General features: G+C 56.0%; 5 protein-coding genes and 1 non-coding gene across 6 annotated transcripts; 3 read left to right on the forward strand and 3 right to left on the reverse strand.

Annotated features, from left to right (window-relative positions):
• The first annotated feature begins 9770 nt into the window (after positions 1-9770).
• On the forward strand, positions 9771-9852 carry N0V96_007694. The gene has a single exon. It is a non-coding gene; the product is annotated as a tRNA-Trp (tRNA).
• Positions 9853-11085: 1233 nt separating this feature from the next.
• On the forward strand, positions 11086-13017 carry N0V96_007695 (uncharacterized protein; the record flags this gene model as incomplete). Its single annotated transcript, XM_065758104.1, has 1 exon — positions 11086-13017. One exon carries the CDS (start codon positions 11086-11088, stop codon positions 13015-13017), a length of 1932 nt encoding a protein of 643 aa, XP_065613246.1.
• Positions 13018-13104: 87 nt separating this feature from the next.
• On the reverse strand, positions 13105-14663 carry N0V96_007696 (uncharacterized protein; the record flags this gene model as incomplete). Its single annotated transcript, XM_053194582.2, has 2 exons — positions 13105-14347; positions 14410-14663. 2 exons carry the CDS (start codon positions 14661-14663, stop codon positions 13105-13107), a joined length of 1497 nt encoding a protein of 498 aa, XP_053048078.2.
• A 634-nt stretch (positions 14664-15297) lies between these two features.
• N0V96_007697 (uncharacterized protein) lies at positions 15298-16343 on the reverse strand (the record flags this gene model as incomplete). Its single annotated transcript, XM_053194583.2, has 2 exons — positions 15298-15793; positions 15850-16343. 2 exons carry the CDS (start codon positions 16341-16343, stop codon positions 15298-15300), a joined length of 990 nt encoding a protein of 329 aa, XP_053048079.2.
• A 604-nt stretch (positions 16344-16947) lies between these two features.
• N0V96_007698 (uncharacterized protein) lies at positions 16948-18131 on the forward strand (the record flags this gene model as incomplete). Its single annotated transcript, XM_053194584.2, has 2 exons — positions 16948-17332; positions 17404-18131. 2 exons carry the CDS (start codon positions 16948-16950, stop codon positions 18129-18131), a joined length of 1113 nt encoding a protein of 370 aa, XP_053048080.1.
• An 83-nt stretch (positions 18132-18214) lies between these two features.
• Positions 18215-21625, reverse strand: N0V96_007699 (uncharacterized protein; the record flags this gene model as incomplete). The annotated part of the gene is made up of 10 exons (XM_065758105.1): positions 18215-19993; positions 20039-20202; positions 20249-20363; positions 20414-20791; positions 20839-20991; positions 21039-21180; positions 21235-21266; positions 21332-21351; positions 21408-21436; positions 21489-21625. 10 exons carry the CDS (start codon positions 21623-21625, stop codon positions 18215-18217), a joined length of 2949 nt encoding a protein of 982 aa, XP_065613247.1.
• Between the last annotated feature and the right edge of the window lie 1056 nt (positions 21626-22681).

A 22681-nucleotide genomic window follows, 5' to 3' on the forward strand; every position in this document is an offset into this window, starting at 1 on the left:
AAGAGAGGCGTCTCTGCTGGTGGGGACCTCTGCACGTTTTCCCTTTTCTTTGTTCGGCTAAACCTGGGCCTGGTCCCTGTACCTCTGTACCTGTACCTGTACCTCTGGCCCTGGCAATCCCAATCCCAGAGGGCAGCGCAAGATGGAGGCCCTGGGCTTGCAGCGAGAATCTACACTAGAGAGAGCATGCGGTGCACTGTAGGCACCATGTCATGTATGTAGGTACGGTAACCTAGCGTGGGTGGACTTGCAGGTGGATAAATGGATGGGGATTGCTAGTCCTGGGCTTCTTCGTTGTTGGTGTGAGGTCGACGGGCTTTCTCAGGTACAAGGTCCGTGATGTACCTACGTACTCTGTAATAAGATCAGGGTAAACTACTTAAGGAGGCCGCGATGGTACATTGAGGGGCAGGGTTCCTGGGGGCTAACAACGGCCTAGGTAAGGTAGGTAGCTTCGGCTGGTTCCCCCCTCCTCGCTATTTACTCTCTTTTCTGACTCCTATCTCAGGCTCGCAATGTGTAGCCGTAGGTACTCCGTAGGCCCCTGGGATGGAAACGGATATTGGGGAGAAAGCGATTCGAAAGGAGTTGGTACGTGCCCCAGTTGCCCCAACCCGCTCTTCTAGAATGGCCAAGTTCGCATTGTCATTATTGCGAATCGGGCTTGTTTGTTTGCTCGGCGGAACAGAAGCGGGAGATGTGGTGGGGGAGTCATGCAGGCGCTGCGCAAAACATGCATGTACGTACGACAGAGTAAGGTAAAGTAAAGACCAGACGGCCAGCTCAGACCGTGGGAAGGCGATGGTGGTTTGGCGGCTTTTGCATGTGCCGTGCAGCATGGACGCGCGGGCTTTGGGAGCGAGGTACGCCATACGCCCAGATGATGGCCTTGCGCATTGAGAACAGACTCTCAAGATTGAAGTCGTGGGGCCGACGCCATAACGTACCTTCGGGTACGAAGTACAAGGTAGGGACGGAGCAGCTGAAGCCTGAAGTTCAGGTTCAGATGGATCTCGACTTGCTGTTAACAACTGCCATTGGGCCCCGTCTCGTTGATTTCGTAACACTACGGATACACTACGGAATACAGACGACCCAGATCCGTCGAGACGGTCGTGGTGGTGGTTCCAGGGGGAGATGACCGATCCAATCCAATCTGCACAAGGCAGACAGATGGTGTCCGTCACGGAGAATTAAAGAAAGAAAATAGGAGGCGTTGGTCAATTGTGGTGTCTTGTCAAGAACTAGTGATGCCACCACGCTCAGAGCTGGATTAAGCGGCCGACGGCAAGTCTTATTTCCTGGCACTAACCTGGACATATCTCTTCATCTTGGTGGCAATCAAACGCGCCAGAATGGATCAAATAGGGGATTTACCGACTTTGGATCAATACGGCTGTTAAACATTGATCGCCTTGATGAAGACGGAGACAACAGATGAGAGAAAATCCGGGCCCCCGCTCAAAGACTTGTATTTTTATTAGATTCTCATCTGGCTAACCTCGCCTCCCACAATGTTCCTGCACCATCATCATTTTCACCGTTATTGGCCGCTCCCGTGCTCGCCCTGTCGAGACTCAGTGCTGCGTTACGCATTGCAGAGTTGATTGACAGCCAAACCAAACGGGGCAGATCGACTTTCCCATACGAGCAATAGTCCACTTTGCATGGGCATGGTGGTGATGCACTTTTCGCCTCCTTGGTTCCTTTTTTTCCCTCTCCTCTCGCCATCTTGCACGTCAGCCTCTTTCTGTTTTTTCCTTTTTGGATGCGGCCTGTCAAGTTCATTTCTGGTTATCGACCGTGTCAACCCTGTACGCAGCAGAGCGAAAGAGAGAGAGACAGAGTTTGGCGAGAGATCCGTGCGTTATACTACCAGACCCCGGCTCGGATACGAAAATCTACCCCGTCTTCTCATGGGGCGTCCACATTAGGTGCGGTATTCGACTGGTACTCTCATCATCTTCCAACGGTACATGACCCTGCGCGGGTTGTCCGTCGAGCTAAGGTACATTATGCAGCAGCCAGCAGCCAGCAGCGCAGCATATGTACACTACGCACCACGCAGTACAGAGGTGCCTGTGCTGTGCATTGGATCTCTAATGGTTGCCCGTCACCAGTGACCACAGCTCGAGTTACCTTGGTCCAACCCAAGGGCTTCTTGAAGGCGTGGCGTGCGTGGGCAAAAAACGCAAGGACTTGTTTATTGCCTTGCTTGTCAACGATTTGCCCCTCCAATGCTAAGCCTACTTCTTTTTTTGCGAGGGGTCTCGATGGGTGGTGCCGGGTCATGTTTGTGAGTGAGGTTTGCAGCAATATCGGCACCCATATTTCATCACTGTGAGCAACCCATGGCGGATATGTTTCCCACGGCCAGGTTCAACAACTCAAAAATGGTCTTTTTGTTGGCACAGCATCCAGCGCCTTGTAGAATTTCCCTCTTTGCCGCCAACGTCTGCTCGAAACCTCCTGCCAACATCCCACACACCTTAGACCGGGCCGTCTTGACTCTTGACACTTGTTCCTGCTCCTACGGGTAATGCTGCTCCTGCCTCCTGCTCTTCCATGCTAGGTTCGTACCTTGAAAAGTACCTACTCGACCAAGTTGATCCTGCCCCGCCAGGTGAGGTACCTCCCTCTGCAAGCCTTACTCTGCGTGTGATCATGTACCCGCGACTCAATCGCCTCCACCAGCCAGGGCTTTGGGCCACCGGATGGCAGGTTCGAATTTCCACGCCTGCCATTCTCAGCCAGTCGCACTGCTCCGGCAGGGCCAGGGAGCCCCCGAACCGGCCTCTTCCCACAACCTCTTCCCAGCCGACCTGCCCCGCCGATGGACCCCCGTTCGAGAAAATGGGTGTTCTTCCTGCCCCGGTCCAAAGTTCCTTCCTTCTTCCTTGAACCCAGCAGGTGGGTCTCTCCAAATGGAAGGAAACGGCCGTCTGGGTTTCCAACTTCCTTCCTCTCAGTCTCTCTCTCTTTCTCTTTTTCAGTGCTCTTTTTCGCCCTTCCTTTCTGGACCCTGGCATGCAACAAATCCCACCCACCCACCACCATCCCAATCTATCCACCATTCGTCGTGGTGTCCTGGATTGGGGTTGATCAAAATGAAGCCGTCGATACTTGGAATTCTGGGACACCGCTTCATAAAGTTCGGACACGCCAGAGCTCATCCCTCCTCGTAGGGACCCCGCCCCCTCTCTTTCTATTGCACAAGACAAGGGATCCCACTGCACTGTGACTCTATTCTTGTCAATGACGGCCACGGCCAGCAGCCAAATGTCGACAAGTTTGCCCCATTACGCCGATGACAAACACTCACCACCAGAGAATCCAATTCCCCATCGTCCACGAGACTACGGATACACTGCGCTGAACTGCTGGGTTTGACTGCTGCCAATTTGGTTCGCGGCTCACCTTCTGCCACCATTCGCTTCGATACGGAAATGCCCAACCGCCTCGACTCAGGAAGCATCATCGTCAGCAGAAGCACTTTGCAAACCGCCTTCGTCATTGGGTTACCCAGTCCCTCCATTTCGATTGGGTCTTCCCGTCCCTCCTCTGGATGTCATCCCTGATGGCTCCCGTCCGCCCCAGCACACACGCCGCTTATTGGAGGCCTTCTCTAGTGATGATGGGCTTGCGATGGCTATGCTAAACAACCTATTCTTTGAGTGAAGCACTAGGCCGCAGACCGCAGAAGAGGGTGTCGAGCTCGTTGATATGCGGGATGCGATACACGCCGCATGTGCCTGCTTCGGCTTTCTTCTTTATCCGCACGGGTACGGATACACGCCGTAGAATCCAATAGACAACCCCGGGGCAAGCATTCTCCGCCATGAGATGGCAACAGACACTCATCTCGTTTCCCATGCCGTTGGAACATTTGACCTTCGTACTTTGGAAATACCGTCGAAATGGCACGATTGGCAGGGGGAACACCAGGGTCGACCGCCCGCTCTGCACTACCAGCCACACGGCACGTGGCATGGAAGGGCCTGGGAGCCGGAATCTCACTGAAGAAACCAAAAAGCCAGCCCCAACAGGACCCCTACGACGTACCCAGTCTGGTTCAAACCTTCTTCTGCCCGGTCACCCTCGGCCCAGGTATTCGTGCGTATACGTGGGTTGAACTCTGAATTGAGCATTTCAATAGTAGTTGGTTATTGCTTGAACAGGTCGTTGCTTGACGGAGCAAACCCTGCCGTCAAGAGTGAGACCGTATGGCCTGAGGTGGCATCAAGGGATCGCCCACTACCAAAACGTCCCCATCTTGGTACCCGCGATGCTTATCGGAATAACTAACGGAAGAGTCAGGAGTCGAAACGCAACCATACTCTGCCGCTCCGTCACCCGCTCCTCACGAAGTCTCAAGCAAGCTGCTACATTGTTGCCAATACTCGAGGGGGCACAGCGACACGTACTCCAAGACCAACAAACTTCCCAGTCGACGCGGCCGAGATCACTCATCCATACACAGGATGCTAGTTAGTTGACAGTCACACCAATGGGCGATACGCAGCGGCTTTCCAACGAGGACCAGGCTGCTTCCAGAAGCCAGGCTAGCGTGCCTAGAACAATTGAAGCTAAGGCGCCGTTGCTGCACGAGTGGCGCTAGGTCTGCAGCGCCTCTACAGCCCAAGTATCTCGTTATCCTAGGGATCCACGATGCAGTTAGTATTAGGGAGCAAGATCGTTCCAATCGACTGGCTACACATACGGTTGGCGGGAGCGTTGGTGAAACGGGCAGCCGTTAAGTAAGACGGACTCTAACCAACCACTTTGCTGAAATCAACAGCCGGACAGCAGATGCATTCATTCGGCGACGTGCTCATCTGAAGATATTCGGGTCGTTGCAGCGCTTTCCTTCATCGGCTACTGCCTCGTCATACCCATCCGCGAGTGTCTTGTCGGCATCTGCCATTACGGACCGAGACTGCTGCGTAACCGTCGGACAAGACGGTCTGCCGTAACATGACCGACGCACAATAAAGGGGACGCTTAATTAGCTCGTGGGGACGGATATGTGCATCAAATTCCCCGTCGACGAGGGGTCACCGCCCTGCCTTGCCCAGATTCTTGCTGCTGTAACCAGCCTGTGGGCCAACGTGGGGCCTCGCTGAGCCGACCCGAATCGCACGAAATGCTCTTCGGCCGTCTAATTGATTACGCACGAAAGACAATACCTGCCGTCATACAATGGCAGATTTGTTCGGCAGCTCAGGTCTTTCACAGATACCAGCGCGTCCAGGAGGTATGTAGGTTCTGCTACAGCCTATTCCGTATAGCAGGATACAATTCATAGTGGGAGCATTCTCCATATCGAATTACAAGGGAGTCCCCCTTTGAAGTTACATCACTGGCAAAACAGGGGGGGACGGTTGTCCATTGATGACTTCCAACCAAAGCCTTTTGTTGGCAGAGTCTTCCTTGCCAGTGCTTGCATCGATAGGAGGATGATCCTGGTCCGGCTCATTGCACAAAACGGGGGCCGAATCGGAAATTGTCCAAAGACCAGAGAGGAGTAGCGACCGCCGCCGAATCTCCAAGCTAACAGCTCGCGATCACCATTCGAGATATCGTCTCGCTGGCACGGCCCTGCCTTTGCGATTGATGAATCGCGAGAAGATACGGATCCAGGTAGCGACGACCTAGCTTGGCCAGGCGCAGGCACGCTCTATATTGCATCACGAGCTTTCGCATTACAGAGGCAAATGATGTCCAAAGATGGACGGCGTGAACGGCCTCGCTCCTGCATGGCCAAAGCTCAACGAGATGCGCCGTGGCGGTCGCCGTGATCGTTGGCTGGCGTCAAGTCGACCAGCACCCCGAGAAAGAAAATGGATACGTAACGATATCAAAGTTTTATTATGGTTCGCCGCCAGTCTTGCAGCGATACGGACATGCATCCCGATTCAGCCCACAGGACCGATCAGGAAGAAGGAAACTGCGTTCACAATGATCTCTCTACCGACTGCGCTTTCTTTTTCTCTGTCACCGACTTGTCAACTGCCTCGGTGGTGTGCTCATCCATCTCCTGGACAAGTTTCGATGCCCTGCCAGTTCAGCACATCACCATCGAAAGCCAGATCGGGCCCCTGTCTTGCCGTGAAGCGGCCGGGCGTGCCGCGAGACCCATTCGCCCGGATGGCCGACGTCCACTTTCAGGGCGCACAAACGGCTCGGCTGGTTTGTTCACGCGTCCCGTCCAAGACTCCAGCCACGGTGCGTTTGGCTGGCGGGACGGTGCATTCGGGCCAGGGTGCAACCCCTGGTGTGTCTCACTCACGCAAAGGATTGAAGATATCCCCAGGTCTGGCGACGTGATTGCTCAGTCCAGTAACGATTGACGTGAGCTGCGCGGCGAGTGCTCAGCCAGGTCCAATTTTCACCCCCCCTGCGCCACGTGTGGCCTGGTTCAAAATGCCGTCTCTGGGCGTTTTGTGAAGGCATCGCTAGGAGGCCTACGGAGAATAGGCGATAACCGCCCCAGGCCTAGCCCAGGCTTCGCCAAAAGGGCGGTGACTGCCGGGTATTGTAATCGTCGTTGAACGTTGCAGTTATTGAAGTGTGCGGCGACTGACTTTGCACCGTGTCAAGCCTGCAGATCACAACCCAACTCAACCGAGCTGCAGTACTCCGTACCAACTCTTTCGTTGAAGACCGGTCTCGCACGGGCCCTCTCGGTAGGTGTGACTGGCTGCGACCATGCGGTCCCTATGCAGATGGTCGACTACATTCAACTTGAGTCTCAAGTTTGCCGGCTCAAGCCATGACACCTCTGGTTGGACTGCCGGCTATAGCAAAGTGCAGTGCCTGGGCTACCTTTCCTAGACTCTTGCAGAACCGACTTGCGCATCTTGTTATCCGCCAACGGTCTAGCAAGACATCGGCAATGCAAACAGATGCCTCTGCGGTGGGAGGTACCCCGGGATAGGTGGCGTGCAGGAGAGGATGATGGAAAAACTGGAGCTTGGATTGCCATGTTTTGGGACGGAGCCAAGACTGATTCACGTCTCACCATTCCTGCGGCTCGTCTCCGCGCTGCAAGCCCCCCGAACATGCTTCGCGAACGCCAGTCAACTTCTAGAGCTTATCAGACATTCGGGTCGATTTGGAAAGAGAATAGAGACATCTCATCGGACACATCAGACGGTCCAGAACGCGCTAGCGTCGGACTCGAAGAAAAGCCAGACCGATCCTGAGATGTGAATTGCCAACATGCTTGCGACACATCATCGGGTCGTTCTCACAAGGACAGATTCTATGAAGGAGGTTTCAATAGCTGGGCCAGGCGGACCAGGCATCCTCAACCGCGGTCTTGGGAATTCTGCTCAGCGTCAGTGCCAACCTCAAACACTCATGCCCAAGGTGGACAGGACAGGCCGGGGTTGGCTCGTATTTGCCAGTTGCTGGCTTCACGACGTGTGACGACGTCGGCCGATGGCGTTCTCAACGTTGCTTCAAACACGAGAAGTTCATGTGGCTAGTCGAATAGCTCACTGGTCTGAACGGCGCAACGCGGTCTGTATGGTCGTCGGCAGACTGTCAAGCGACAAGCTATCCGACTACTGCCGCCTCGTCACCGGTCCGTCGTTGATGGGGCGTGCGTTGGTGATGTCGATCGCCAGCCTACTATAGACAGGTCCGGAGCATCTGCCGATATAGTTCTAGAAGAACGCCGACTACCGCTCTAGCGCTGTCTTGTCCGCAGCCACTTGTCCTCATCAACGGCTCCCGACCTCAATTAACATTTGGCCTAGTCTACACGTGGTTTCTCCTGCTTCCACGGCCGTTGAGTCAGTCTTGCGTCTTCCGCTGCGGGTGTCGATCAAACGGGCAAGTGAGCGCTCTTCATGCTGTGTCTGTTCATCCACAAGTCGGATCCGAAAAGGCTCAACCCGCAGAATCTACCAGAGACCAGTGCAGAAATGGGACGAAGCGGGTCCCATGCAACCACAGCGTGCAATTGTCCGTGGAACAAGTCTTGTTGGCTGACTCGGCCATCCACACTACAATGGCCAAGCTTATCGGAAAAGCCGAGCGACCACAAGATGTATCCTGCTCGTCCGTTTGAGGAAGGCAGATGCAGTATACCTACTGCCAACAAAAGTAAGTTGGCATACGGGGTGACGCGGTGGCTTCCTTGAGACGGACAGTATCGGATGAGAAGACGGCACGTAGCGGGATTCCGGGAGCGATTCGGCGGCATCGTGTGGGATCGACCTCAAGCCGATCTCCGTCCAACCTGGAGGATCATCACACTCCGACTTGGGAATGGTGAGAAGGGGCCTCGGGTCTGCAGATACGGCTTCATCCTCTGCGACCTGCCTTGGTCGGATGATGGCGAGTGAACGGCGAAACAAGTCGTCCATTCCAAATCGACGACTCGGCCAGGGCTCATGCAGTCCAGCGTTGGATCTTGATCGCGTCCCACACGATTGGAGTGTTTCACACTTATTTTCAAACATGTCCAAGACGGCCCATCCTGGTGTCGGGGAAACCACTCCTCAGACCAATCCCCCCAGCGCAGATCCATCATCCGCGCCGAGGTTCTGCCTTAGTACGCTTCCGTTGGCCCAGGTCCATCTCGTCTTTCCCGCTCGTTCAAGGGCGGGGTACGCAAGTATGTACTGCGTACGCAAGTATGCTCGATGGTTGAGGCATCCCATATTGTTGCGCGCGTTTGGGAGATCCGCTGTGTCAGGCAGGTCACTGATGGCGCCTCTTGGATCAGACGACATGCTGATCAGGTAACCTTGTCGCACAGACGAGCGGGCTGCTTCTGGACGGCCGCGCAGCCCGCTGTACGGGTTCTGTCAAAGTTGTCAAAATCGAGCTCACAGACACGAGCAGGGCGCCACAAGCGGCGAATCCTCTTATCGCAGCGGCCAATTCATTCCCACATGGGACGGATACAGAAGGTGAAGAAGGATTTTTTGTTTCAAAAGTCTGTGCTCTCCCACTCTCGTCCACAGTACAGGGCAATAGACCGATGTCACCGTATGTACCGGATGCATGCGAAAAAAGAGAAGAGAAAACGAGGGGCAGCAGGCGGCATCGACCCTCGGAAGCGTTTGGATGGGTGTTATCAGAGGACCATTAAGACCCAGTCCTGTTGCAACAACCTCCCCCGCCTGCCGCAGAAAGCGTCTCCACTCACTTAACGCCGTGACCCGGCTTCGGCGTAGAGGTCTCTTTCTCTCTGACACTCTGGTGCGCGGTCAGGGTCCGCAAGGTCTGTCGCATTGGGGTTGCCGTCGTCGACTCGCGGCTCCCCGGCTTTAGATCACTAGAGAACGCTGATCTACGGTACTCGCTACGTTCTACCATCACAGAATGGGCAAGAGGGCCAGAGTCCAGGACTCCAGACGTTTCCTCTAGAGCCCCTCTGGGCGTCTGGGGATGGCAAGCGCGCTTGTCTCGCATGACGAGACACACGTTCTGCATGTGGTGTCCTTGATTTCTTGGTTTTCACGGGGCGAGGGAGGGTCGTCACGAGCCCACCTTGCTCCGCTCTGGAAGTCATGTTGGCGGTGGTGCGGTTCCTGCAGCATCATGACTCTCCTTCTCAGACTGGACTGTGTGGGAGGGCCCGGAATTGTGTGTGAGAGCTGAAGTGAGAACATGCGTCGGCCCATTCCGCAATGCTTAAAGCAAGGTGGTGTGGGGGCTCTTGTCCCTGGACAGCCAATCATGCGGGCCACCGGACGGAGGGCTCGCGCTTTACAGGTCTTAAGTTTCATCACGGCCGTTATTCTCATCCAATAGGACCGCTGGCGCAACGGTAGCGCGTTCGACTCCAGCAGTGGCTCAATCGAAAGGTTATCCGTTCAAATCGGGTGTGGTTCAATGCCTCACGCATTCTTTTTGTGTTTCTCATCATTTTCAGTAATGTTTATTTATCTTGAGTTGAAGGATGCTGAGGATGAGTTTTGCGGTGTTTGAGAGCTATGGGTTGTGATATGAGTGAGATGAAGACGGTAGGTGACCGCCGGTGTGAAGGTGAAAGTGGAAACCGATGCCTTCTTTTCCGTGCAACGCACCACATTTGTTGTCGGAAAAAGAGATTATTTGTTTGCCCGAGACACTCACAAGAATGGGTTGGACTCTATCAAGAATCGCATTCACTTGAAGAGGTTTACCATGGACTAAACTGTCATGGGAATGCTGCCTAGGCCCATATCGCTTTTCTTTTCTTGTTCCTGAGTCATTATCGGACTGTCCTGAATAGATTCCGGCATCGTGTCATCAATAAGAGGAGGGCAGAATGCCTAACCTCAAGCAACAAATACTGCTAGACGCAGATGAACACCTTGATACTGCTGTATGAGCCTAGATGTCATGATTCAGTAAAGAATATCTATCAACAGCCATGCATCCGTCACATACCACGGCCTTCTCTTAAGCAGAGCATTGCAGTATCTGGACTGAGATGTTGGCGAGCCTCAACAATGGTCAAGAACAAAGACAGGTATTGTATAGGGGCATGTGCTCTCGAGATGGAAGCCCCTGGCATCTTCGAGGTCGTTTTATGCGCCTTCTATCAGATGCAGTGAGAAGATGTTTACCTGCTTTCCCGCACTCGGTGGTCGACTTGGTCCCAAAGAGAGAGGGTGAGGTGAGGGAGGGCGAGATTCCGAAGCTGACGGCACAGTTTCTAGCTTTCACTTTCTAGGGTATATTCGTGTGATGCATCATCTGCTATGAAAAGTGAAGTCGACCTTCCTGGAAGGAAGGAAGCTGAGGGTCGCTCCTTCCTTTTTGTGAGTCGCCATGGACCTGCTCTCCTGCCTCTACACCTTTCACCTTTTTTCAAATTTTCACCTCTCAAGAAGACCTTTACCCAAAAAACAACACTTTCTTCCTTTCACTCCAATCCTCAAACTCAATTCTCTACCCTAATTTCATCACATCGACGCCGCCACTTCAATAGCCTCTGTCTTCTTGACGACTGAAACTCGAGTCCAGCTACCACCTGGAAGGCTGCAACTTCTAGGCGAGGTAAGTCAGTCCTTCTCCAAATTCCCGCGATGACTCCGTATTCATGTGAGTATCACTGACTTTCTTTCCAGATTCGCGACGATGTCTTCCGACGATGGGCACCCCGACGATGCTGGCCATGGTGAGGAGACGAAGCCGAGCATCTCTTGTGGCAGATGCAATAAACCGGGCCACGAGTTGGCAGATTGTTCTTACATGGGCTCCAACGCCCTAAAAGATGGATACATGAAGGGATGTCCGATGTGCAACAGTACCAACCATTTCTACGATGACTGCAAGCTACTGCCTGCTGGTGGCGACGAGCTACTACAACACCATATGGAATGGCTCGTTCGGCGCCGCCGTCATATGCCTCTCATATTTACGACCGTTGATATCTGGATTCTCGTCTTGGGTTTCCCAGAGGACGGATGCGGATATCCGTGGTCCCGTTCATTCACCAGAAGTCTGAGAAAACGACTCCCCAAGACCGGGGCCCCGCACGATCTCAAAGAAGTCGCCGCAGCTGGTGATTTGTCTGACAAGTCGACCGAATCTCTTTCTGAAATCAAGCGCCGCATCAACTTTACTATTACAAGTAAGAGTAACGACTTTCATCTTGCTACCAACCTGGTGGGACAGAATTATACAGCCGAAAATCAAGTCTGGGAGAACAATCAAGATGCCAACGCCGAGTACACTTTAGCTTTCAACAAGATTGTGCAGCAGAGAAACGAAAATGTATATGACGATTTCCAGTCGGTACGGCGGCTGAGGGTTTTGTGGACTGGGGCTACATATCCAGCAATCTTTACGAAGGAAAGCAGTGCATGGGCTCGAGCATTCGGCGACTTCCTTCTTCACGACAAGCCTGGCGGTGTGGATGATGTGACTTTCTTCAGGGAGCTCAGAGATCAAGCAGCAAGCCGAGCCGCGGGTCAATCTCAGTCTCCGCCGCCGCAAGAACAAACTTCCAAACAGTCCCTGCCGAAGAGAGAGTCACCACAAAGGGCAGAGTCACCGCCCAGTACACCCAAGACACCGAAACGACAGCCACCGCCCAGACAAGATTTACCATCAGACAGCGAGATGTGTCTGCTTTCTTCTCCGCGGTCTCGCGCTGAAGAGGCAGTGACGATCTCTACACCGCCACCTACCCAGGAATCGCAAACGAAGCGAGCATCACCGAAGCGCAAGCGTCAGGCAGCCAGTCCAGAGCCTCGCACCAGCGAAAGGTTTCCGACATCTTCATCAACGCCTCTCCGAGTTCGCCAGCGAATCTGGGCGGCGCTGTGCCCAGACAGGCAGTGCGTTGGTGGATACCCCTTTGAGGTTCCCATACCTCCGATTGCTCAACTCAAGGCTCATGTGATTGACGATCTGGAGGACAACAACTCGAACGGAAATTCGGGCAAGCGACTCCCTCTGGCACACTACATCCACCCCCATGTCACCATCAGCATCACCCAGCGAGAGCGACCCGACGGCGAGACCGTTCACGTACTAGTACTTGGCCTGACTAAGGCGACCTCCATGCTGCGCTTCTCCCGGCTTGGACTGCTCCAGGCCTACGACATGGCCGTCTGCTGGGCGTCCAAGGTCGATAAAGACGGCGTCAGCTTCTCTCTTCGCAGCGCTTTTGACGGCTGCAATGCAATGACGGAGAGCTTTGCGGCGGGCGCAATGCGCATCAAGGAGATGGCTGAGCTGGAGAAGCAGATTGAGAGGCTGGCGCCCCGGTGTTCGCAATTCGACATGGTGGTGGAGCGCATCAAGGACTGGATGGAAAGGAGCGGATACAAGACTCAGTATACGTCTCGAGAGGCTTGGAGCGATACTCTTCGCAAGTGGTGGGAAGATGAACATGATAATGTGGGGGGGCTGGATCGAGAGGAGCTGAAGGAGGCTTGTCTGCAGGCCATAGAGGCCAAGATGAAGGAATGGAAGCAGGAGAAGAAGCGAGCCATCGAGGAGCCTGACTCTGACCTGGAGATTATAGAGTCTGCCCCCAAGAAGAAGGCTCGGTCGCGTTGATGTATATGCACGATACCATGTTGCGTAGTAACAGATCAGTGCCAAACCACACCCCTTATCCAACAAATCATATCGGTGTACACTTTCCTAAACCCCTTGCTTTGCCTCCTGAATCGGCTCGCCAATGTCTTCCACAGCATCCTTCTGCTTCCTCCGATCCTTCCTAACCAAGAACCAAATCGCACCAGTAATGAGAAACTGCACTATCATTGTCGCCACAACACTCCTAAACCCACGCCGAAAGTGCGGCGCCTCAACAGCAGGGAACTGCAGCAGCTGCGCCCAGGCAACAATGGCCTGCCCAATGGCATTCATCGACGCCGTCACAATGGCGCGCTCCTCGGCATCCCCGGCCATGGTAATCGTAGCCCACGCCATCGTCAGCGAGGGGATCGCGCCCTCGAACCCGTTGAGCATAAACGCCGCCAGACGACCGCGCTCGCCGACGTCCCACGCGACGAGCAGAATCACGCCAACCAGCGACGGTACGGTGGCGGCGACGGATAACCCCGCGAACCAGCCCGTGCGATCGGCCACGGCGCCCGCGGCAAAGGCCGAGACGACGGAGATGGCCGTCGCGACGGTGGGCAGGGTGTTGATCCGCGTCACGGAGTAGGTCGCGGGGAAGGCCTTGAGGTAGAGAGAGAAGGGGGACCCGCTGGGCTGCAGGTTCTCGTTCATAATGGTCCACTGCGCGACGAAGAGGTACCAGTGCCAGCGGCGGAACACGCGCCCGAAAATGTCCCGCGAGACCTTGAGCCGCGGCGGCGCCGTCAGGCCCCGGAGGCGGTCCCGCGCGAGGGCGTAGAGGCGCGGCGGGAGCAGCCTCGGTCTCGACCGCGCGGGGACGTCCGGGAAGACGAAGAAGCCGACGAGGGCGATGGGAATGGTGATGACGGCGTCGACGACGAAGAGCCAGCGCCAGCCGGCGAGGCCGTGGGCGCGGTGGAGGTTGGTGTAGGCGGCGGCCTGGAGGTAGCCGGCGAACATTGTGCCGAGGGGCGCGGCGACGTAGAAGAGGGCGACGCGGCGGCCAATCTCGGCGGGCTTGTACCAGGACCCGATGACGTAGATGATGCCGGTGAAGGAGGAAGACTCGAAGAGGCCGGTGAAGAAGCGCATGGCGTAGACTGTCTGCACGTTACGCGCCCAAGCGAGGCCGAGGGTGGAGAGGCCCCAGCCGATTTCGAGGACGGGGAGGACGATGTTGATGGGGTGGCGGGTGAGGTAGTAGCAGGCGGGGATCATGGAGGTGCAGTACGAGGACCAGAAGACGATGGTCATGTAGTTGAGCTCGTTTCCCTGGAGGTTGAGATCCTCCTTCATGCCGCTGTGAACCTGTTAGTCTTGTGGTATTGAAAAGAGGGTTGCGATGCGGAGTGAAGAGGTTACCTGACGTAGGCATTGGTGAGGGAGGACTGGTCGAGGTACTTTGTGAAGAAGCAGAGACAGCCAAAGACGAGGATCAACAGGTCCAGACGGAGGACGAGTTTCTTCTCCTCGCTGGGCGTGTCGTTGGAGTACCAACGGATCGCCGTCATGAAGCGAATCCACGGGCCGTCGCGGGACGTCTCCCGGCTTTCATCGTGGTTGTCGGCTGGGCCTGTGGCCGCCGCGGGAGGTGATTTTTCCTCGAGTGAAGCCATCGCCATTGTTTTAAGCACAGACTAGAGGGAGCAATTCCAAGTTTCAGATCCGAGCCCATCGCCAAAAAAAAGAAAAATGCTTCTTATGACCGACGACCTGAGCCTGCTGCGAGGTCGCAGAATCATCGGTACTCGCAATATAACCGATCGCATCAGTCCCGGCAATAAACAACTCGTTTGCCCGTTTCGGCCAACATCCGCGCCGTTGGTTGGGTTGCGACAATGGCGCAATGGTAGCCCACTATGGCACATGGTCCAATCCCAGCTGTCCTCCTTCTCTGCAATGCTACCGTCTCTGCAGCTTTCCTGAGGGTCATGCTCTGGGTCGTAGGGTGGAGTTATGATAAGATCCTTCATAAAGAACCCTGAAAATCGATCCAACCAGACTAAGCTTTTCTGGCGTCTGGACCGATGGCCAAAGTGGAGACACCGGTACTATGAGCGCCGTTGTTCGGAGCCGGATCTCGAGACCTACGGCCGATTGAGCAACTTCACTTGGAGAGACGTGCAAATAGACTCCGCTTGATGAACCGCAAACCCAAAAACTTTTGTATATCATCCGTTGCCCCCGGGGCATATCCCTGGACATCCATCAATTAAGCAGCACCTCTCAGCCCCCCTTCGCTACAACATCCTAAACCAAAAACCCCCTGCGCGCCTTCACCGGCGCCCTACCGCGGGCCAGCAACGCCTTCTTAGCATTGACAGAATATTTCTGCGCCTTGGGCGCCAGCCTCTGGTCCTCCTTCTTGACGGTCCGGAACACGGTCGTGCCGACGACCTCGTCCCTGGGCGCGCGGGCCTCGCGCAGGAGCTGCGCCTCCGCCGTCTCGAGCTTCCGTGCCTTGCGGGGCTTGCGATCCCCCGCCCCGTCCTCGCTCTCGCCGTCGTCCTCCGAGTCGGACTCGAGGAACTCGGCCGGGAGCTCCGAAGGGAGATCCAGTCTCTTCCTGCGTCCCGTGGTGGTGGCCTCCCGTGCCGGGGTCTCGGTCTTTTCCTCGCCCTCCTCCTCCTCGTCGTCACTCGACTTCTTCACCGGTGCCGCGTCCTCTTGGGCCTTGCGCGCCGCGGCTTGTTCTTGGAGCCTGGCGTTGCGCTCTTGGCGCTTGCGCTTCTGGTTGGCTTGTTGTCTGCACTTTTGGTTAGAACCCCTGAAATACAAATCACACAAGATAGCGAAACTCACTCTGCAATGGCCTTGTTGGCAGCCTGCGCAGACTTCTTGGCCTGCACGGCAGCCTTGGACGTAGAAACAGCCTCAGGCGCCGCATCCGAGTCGGAATCGTCGTCGTCGCCTCCCCCTTCGGCAACAAGCGCCGTATTGGCCTCCGCCGCAAGCTGTTCTGCAGCCTCGTGCGCATCATCGCCGACCGACTCGGGCGAGGCATCAGAATCCCCAATCTCATCAGCGTCCGTTCTGGGCGCGGGTTGCTCAGCGCCTGTGATGATCTGCTGCTCCTTGACGTCCTGCGCGCCCTTGGCCGCGCCGGCTTCCGATTTCAGCTCCACGACAAAGGAGGACCTCTTTTTTGATGACGATGACGATCGGCTGGTCTCATCCTTCTTGCTGGCGGCCGTCTTGCCCTCCTTTGCCCGGACCGGGAGCTTCTGCTTCTTGGTGTTCGCAGCTGCGGCGGGCGCCTCGGCGGCTGTGCGCTTCCCGTTCCGTGTGGTAACCATTGTGAATGTGAACCCTTGAATCTGTCGAGGGCGATTGCTCGTTGTGAGCAGCTGGCCGAGAATCCGCCGTTAGATTTAGCGATTGATGGGTCGTTTCTTAAACAATCAATGTCGTTCAATATATACTCCTGCAAGAAGGCGACCAGTCGTCGGTGAGTCGGGATGTGAACTTTTGTCAGTGAGGTGATGAGTGAAGTCTGAAATGTCGATGAAATGTCGTCGCGAAAAGGTGTAGTCGCAACTTTTTTTTTTCGGAGGTGGAGACTGCCGTCAAGCAGATGGGATTCGATTGGTTGGTAGTCAAAGACCCACTTCACAACGTGGACCTCACTCGAGCTTCCCCGGAGCTTCACTCTCACCTTCTCACTCATCATCACCAGCCTCAATTCACGACATGGCAAAGGGTCCTCAAAAAGAGTGTGAAAGCGACGTTTCAGCTCATAGAATTCATTATTATCTGTATTTGTAGATTCTCAAACGTGTATTGGCTCGCACTTGGACAGCCGATAAATCACTGGCGATCGTGCCACGTCCCATCTCATCTCGCACTCCCCTCCCCATTAGACGCTGAGGGAACCTCTCCTCCCCAACACCATCGCCAACCATGTTCCGCCTCGCGACAGCTCCCTCCCGCACCAGCGGCGTCAGCAGGCATCTCCTAGCCGGCCTCTCCACGCCGTCGTCATTACCATGGGCCCCTGCGGCACCGTCACCACCGCCAGCATCGAGGCCAGCGAGGACACTAAAGACAAAGGCCAGACTCCGGCCCCTTCCGGGCCTCAAAAAGTCGGGCGTCGCCAAACAGGAGAAGCCAAAGCCCCGAGACGTCGTCTTCGAGCCCCGGTCCCTCACCGAGTTCAAGATTCTGCTCCGCGAGCTCAACTACATGAACGTCACGGCAGAACGAGCCCACGACGTCTACATGAAGTACATGAAGGCCCTCGCCCGGCCCGATAAACCACAAGACTGGCAAAAGGCATTCATCAAAGGTTAGTGATCTCCCCCCTTTGCCCACTCATCACTTCACTCCCGTGTGCACCAATGCCAACGAGCCCCGCAGAAAACAACCTCACGGCGGGGGAACTGCACGAGACCGCCGGCCTCCTCTACTTCATGAGGAACGGCACCGAGTCCGAACTCATCCTGCAGTGCAACATGATGGAGACGGCCGCCGGCCTCGGCTACGATCCGTCCGCCCTGACCCTCGGCCGCCGCCTCTACAAGGCCGAGGGCACGAAAAACTACTACGACTGGGACAACCCGCGGTGGCAACACACCCGTACGCGGTGCCTGGCCCTCATCGAAGAGGGCCGCGACGCAAACGCCATGGTCTTCGCCGGCCTCCGCCACCTCCGCCGTAAGACGGAGCGCGACGACTACCTCGCCCTCGAGGCCTTCTCGCAGGCCCTCGAGCTCAGCAAGGACGCCGCCCACTTTGACTGGCGGTGCACCGCGCTCGAGGGCCAGGGCGACGCGTACCTGCGGCTCGGCGAGAAGGAGAAGGCCAAGGACGCCTTTTCCCACCTGGGCCAGCTGGGCTACGCGCGGGGGTGGTCGCGCCTGGCTGAGATGTACCCGGACGACCCGGGCGCCTTGGGGTGGCTGTTCAAGGCGGCCGGGGCGGGCATCCCCGGCTCGCACCAGAAGCTAGTGGAGCGGTGCGAGAAGAACCGCGAGTCTTGCGCCGGGGACGAGAAGTGGGCAGACTATTGGGAGCGTCACGCTTCGGAGTGGACGCGGATATTAAAGGCCTCAATCGCCAAAAACAAGCTGTATCAATCGAAATAGGTACTTCACGAGGTTGTGTGTATCAAAATATGTACAACTAAAAATCTACTCACGTCGGCATATTTTGCCCGTGAATTATTAAACTAAGCATACTCCTGCCTGTCCTCCCACCCGGGCTGGAGGTAGCTCCAGTCGCGGTTGAACTTGAAATCCGTCTGGTACTGCCCGTACCGCACCAGCTTCAGCCCATCCAGCTTGGCGCCCGCGTCAGTCTGCGCCCACAGGCTGACGGCCAGGGTGTTGCGGCCGCGGTTGTTGAGCACGCCCGGCGGCACGGGGAACCGTGTCTGCGGCCCAATGTGCGGGACGTACTTGCCATACTGGTACCCGTTGATCCAGAACATGACGCGTGCGGTCGTTCCCGCAGGCGCGGAGAACTCGATGCCCAGCGGCGCGTCCAGGTCCGAGTCGATGTTGAGCGTGAAATCCGTTACGTAGAACCGGATGCCCGCGCCAGAGAGGCCGACGAGCGGGGACTCGGGCTTCCAAGAGGAGCCAGTGGGCGCAAAGCCGGGAAGGTGCCAGCCCAGGCGCTCAGGGTACAGACCGCCCTCGTTCATGGGTCCGCGGACGGGATCGATATTGGCCTCGCCGCCGGCTGCGCCCGCCAACTTCCACAGCTTGAAGCCCGTGTTGGTGCGTGTGCTGCCGGGCTGCAACTGGGCGCCGAGGATGCCGCGTGGGTTGTTGATACCCTGAGCCGTCGAGGCCTGGTCGTGGCCATGGTAGTCGACCACAACCGTGACGACGTTGTTTTTCTCACCCAACGCGGCCCGAGGGAACGTGAGGGTCTTGTTGGTTGTCGTTGCCGAAGCGGACCCAACATCGCCGCCAAGGAACTGTCCATTCACCCAAGCCGACCATCCGAACGCCAAACCGCCCGAGGCCGTGATATTGACCGAGGTGGCGTTGGCGCCGTCAAAGTACCCACGATAGATCTTGGCACCCGAGTAGAAGCCATAGTCAGAGCTGTAGAGCACCGGTAGAGTGACTGGAGCATACGGGCTGGGCGTCGTTGTCTTGTTGCAGACAGTCCATCGGGAATCGTCATAGTCAGGCGCCGCTTCGGGAAGGGCTTCGGCCGCGCGCCAATTTGACAGCTCGGGAAGGGTCACAGCACGGTCCTCGGCGCCGGGGATCTGAGCAGTGAAGGAGCCGTACGCAGTCTTTGTGGCGGCCAAGCGCAGGCCATTCCAGTCAATGGTTTCGATGGGCTTGTCGCCGACGTAGGCCTCAATCGTCGTGGCCTTGTCGCTGTCACCAGAGACGTGGAGGACACCGTGAGAGATGCTGGCGCTTCTGACAAGGTAGGGACCCTGGATGAAGAGCTGCTCGTCGGGCTTCACAGTAGGGTTTGACGTTGTCGGGGGCGCCCAGAAACGCCACGCCGACTTTTGCTCAAGGAGGTAGACAAGAGCGCCGTTGGAAAACTTGACCACCGTGGAGCCGGCGACCTGCTTCCACGTAAAAGCCGAATAGTTACCGTTGGTCGTCTCCTGCAAGTCCGTGTCGCCGAACACCTCAAATGTGAGGTCGCCTGAGTCCCTGAAGGCGAACTCTCCCGTCTGGCCCTCTTGGAGGTAGAAGACGAGCACCTCAGTGTCGAAGAGGCCATAGGTAGCAATGTCCGCCGAGGCGTACAGCAAAGTGTGCTTTCCAAAGACGTAATCGGTGACGAGAATCTTGCTCTGGCGGCCGTTGAGCACGACGTTCGGGACGGTAACGGGTCCGGCTGTCGTGTTGAGGGTGACATCGAACTGGATGGGAGTCATGGACTTGGTGCTGGCTTGCTGCACAACGGTGAAACCGGCCTGGGTATCAGGATTACGGAGAACCCAGCTAAAGGCCGAGGATGATGAGAGCTACGGGCGTTAGCAGGGGTATTATTGAGAGTACGCGCGACGTACACTGTAGCCAGTCCCGTTCCCAATCATCTCAACCTTGAGCAGATCGGACGAGACTCGGGTGAAGAGTCCGATGAGCTTCGTCTGGAAGAGCTTGGTCCACTGCTCGCGGGTCTCGCGGAGAGGGGCGCTGTAGTCGTAACTCGTGTAAACCTGAGGTGCGGCGGCTGCTCTTATTAGTCTCTGCAGTGCTTATATCCACGTAGGACTCACAGTGTCCCCAATTCGTTCCACCATAGCTCATGTAGATGCTCAGCAGGGTCACGCGCTGGCCAATATTATTCTTGTAGTAAACGTCCGCAAATGCCGGGTCGTGCTCCGAGGCACACTGTTCTGCACGTCAGCACGCAGCCCTCCCACATTTCAGAGCACACGTACCTGATCGTAGAAAGTCGGGCTTCCCCAGTTGGAAAACCAACCGCCCTCAAACTCGGCAAGGTAGCTCGGCTGCGTGAAGGAGTAGTTGGAGAACCACTGAAAGTAGGTCCGGACGACGTTGAAGCCAACCGTCGGGTCAGTGCAGGAGAGGGCGCCTGGGTAGCTGTCGAGTCCGTAGACGTTAACGGCGCCGCCGACGTTGTTGTAGTCTGTGGACCACGAACGGGAACGCATGCCCTTTTCATTGTGCGTCAGGGGAACTACGATGCCGGCGTCGTGGAATGCCTTTTTCAGCTGTTCCATGTAGATGACCGAGGTGTGATCGGGGGAGTAGACGCTCTCCTGGTACTCGTTCTCGACCTGGTTCAGAATAACGGGCTGGGCTTGTCAGCGGCTTGTAGATGAACGGGGACGAAGGCACCTACGCCGCCATTGGTGATTTGGTTTGCGGCGATAATCTTGCCCACTTGCGTGATGAAGGGGAGCCACCCGGCTTGGTACCGCTCGTCAGAGGTTCTGATCTTGCCGAAGCGCCCGTCGGAGCCCCAGAGAGCGAGGCCGCCGCCATTGGTTTCGGCCTGGACGTGTTAGCCTCTTAACATGGTCGAACAAACTAGGTTCTCACATTGCAGTAGGGGCCGGCTCTGGCGATGACATAGAGTCCAGCCTCTTTGCAGTAGTCGAACAGTCGCTGAATGTTTTTGCCCGCCGTCTCAAAGTCGTAGACGCCCTCGGCAGCCGAGTGGTACGACCAGAAGAAGTAGATGCTAAGAGGCAAGGTGAGCGTTCTGGGTTTTTGTTTACATGCGGCCGGTACTCACCTCACGGTGTTGAAGCCATTGGCCTTGAATTTCTGCAGAATATCCTTTACGTCGAGGGTTAGTTTTTGAACTGAGATCCTCAACAGGCTCAACTCACGGGCCACAATTCAGGGACGGCTGTGTGGGAGAAAAGAGTCAGTTGCGAATCGAGACCTGAGGTCAGGGTTTCTTACGCGTTCTCTGGTAGTGGAATTCGGCAGAGCTGTGATCAGTCAGTACCTAACCCTAGATACGATTGATAGGGCTACACGAACAGGATATACGTCCGGGTGTCGTTTATAACGAGACTGTACTTGTCCCACGACACCACATCGGTAAGGCCATTGTCAGTTGCCCAAGCCCCGGATGCAAACAGCCAGATCAAGGCCGTCAAAGCTCGGTGAAAACGCATGACAGCACCACCTCGGTAGGATCCAGATTCGTAGATGTGCGGATCGAGTGAGAATGGCGTAGCATTCTAGATCTGCTCTGCTGCGAACCACGCGGGAACGAGCCGACTGATAAACGATCGTGAGCCCATCACTGTTAATTACAGGCCGCCGGCCATTAATCCTAGTCGCGGAAATGAGGACCGAATGCGACACCACGAAGAGCTGCATGGCTTTCCTCACACAGGCGCAGACCACCAGCTCTTCATTCTAGTTTCCAGCAATCAGATGCTCGAGGTCTGGCCGTCATTACTTCATTGCGGGGTATCCCAGTCGCCGTTCCTGTATAGACTGCGTGCCTCGCGTGAGAGTAACGCAGGAACCGTGGTGGCCTCGCCCGTATTGTCGCGCAATTCTTCCGCTGGACCTTGCAAAGTGTAATCAAACGGCAAGCCGCACGTGTCCGGCGCAAGGGAAGTTGCCATGTCGAGCTGCCCGTTTGGACCATTGCTCAGAAAGAGAAAGAAAAAAACGATGAGAGCTCGGCGTTGCTTTGGCCGAAATGTCTGGTCGATTGCGGGGTCGCCCAATGATCAGCTGGAGATCAGAGGGGCGACCCGAGCTTTCCCCCAGATGCCAATGGAAGCGTGCCTGTCAGAATGCGGGAAAGCGACGCAGACAAGCTTTTTGGGGACATCACCCCGATGTCTCTCGGCCGGTCTTTCCGGGCAACCCAAGCACCAAGTTGAATCTGATCTGATCATCCCTTTCCGTACGTGTGCATCACATATATCTGAACCTGGGCCAGTAAGACTTCTTACCGCCCATTGTCGGGCATTACGAGATTATTTTGTGGACTGTCCTTGATCGTGGCACTTGGGGCGGCTCAAAACATCCTCCCAGGCTTACCTCGAGGAACCATCCTCTTCGTCGGACAATGGCAAGACCCAAGCAAAAGGCGCTGGCTATGTCTGCATCTGGTTTCGCAATCAACCTTCTGAGGCCATCTCATGTTGTACAGCACTTGGGGAACCACGTTTCGATGCCTACACCTCTCATCCCCTAGTCACGACTCTACA

Source organism: Colletotrichum fioriniae (assembly GCF_027942845.1).
Source record: "Colletotrichum fioriniae strain IMI 355084 chromosome Unknown scaffold_9, whole genome shotgun sequence".
In the NCBI taxonomy this organism is placed as follows: domain Eukaryota; kingdom Fungi; phylum Ascomycota; class Sordariomycetes; order Glomerellales; family Glomerellaceae; genus Colletotrichum; species Colletotrichum fioriniae.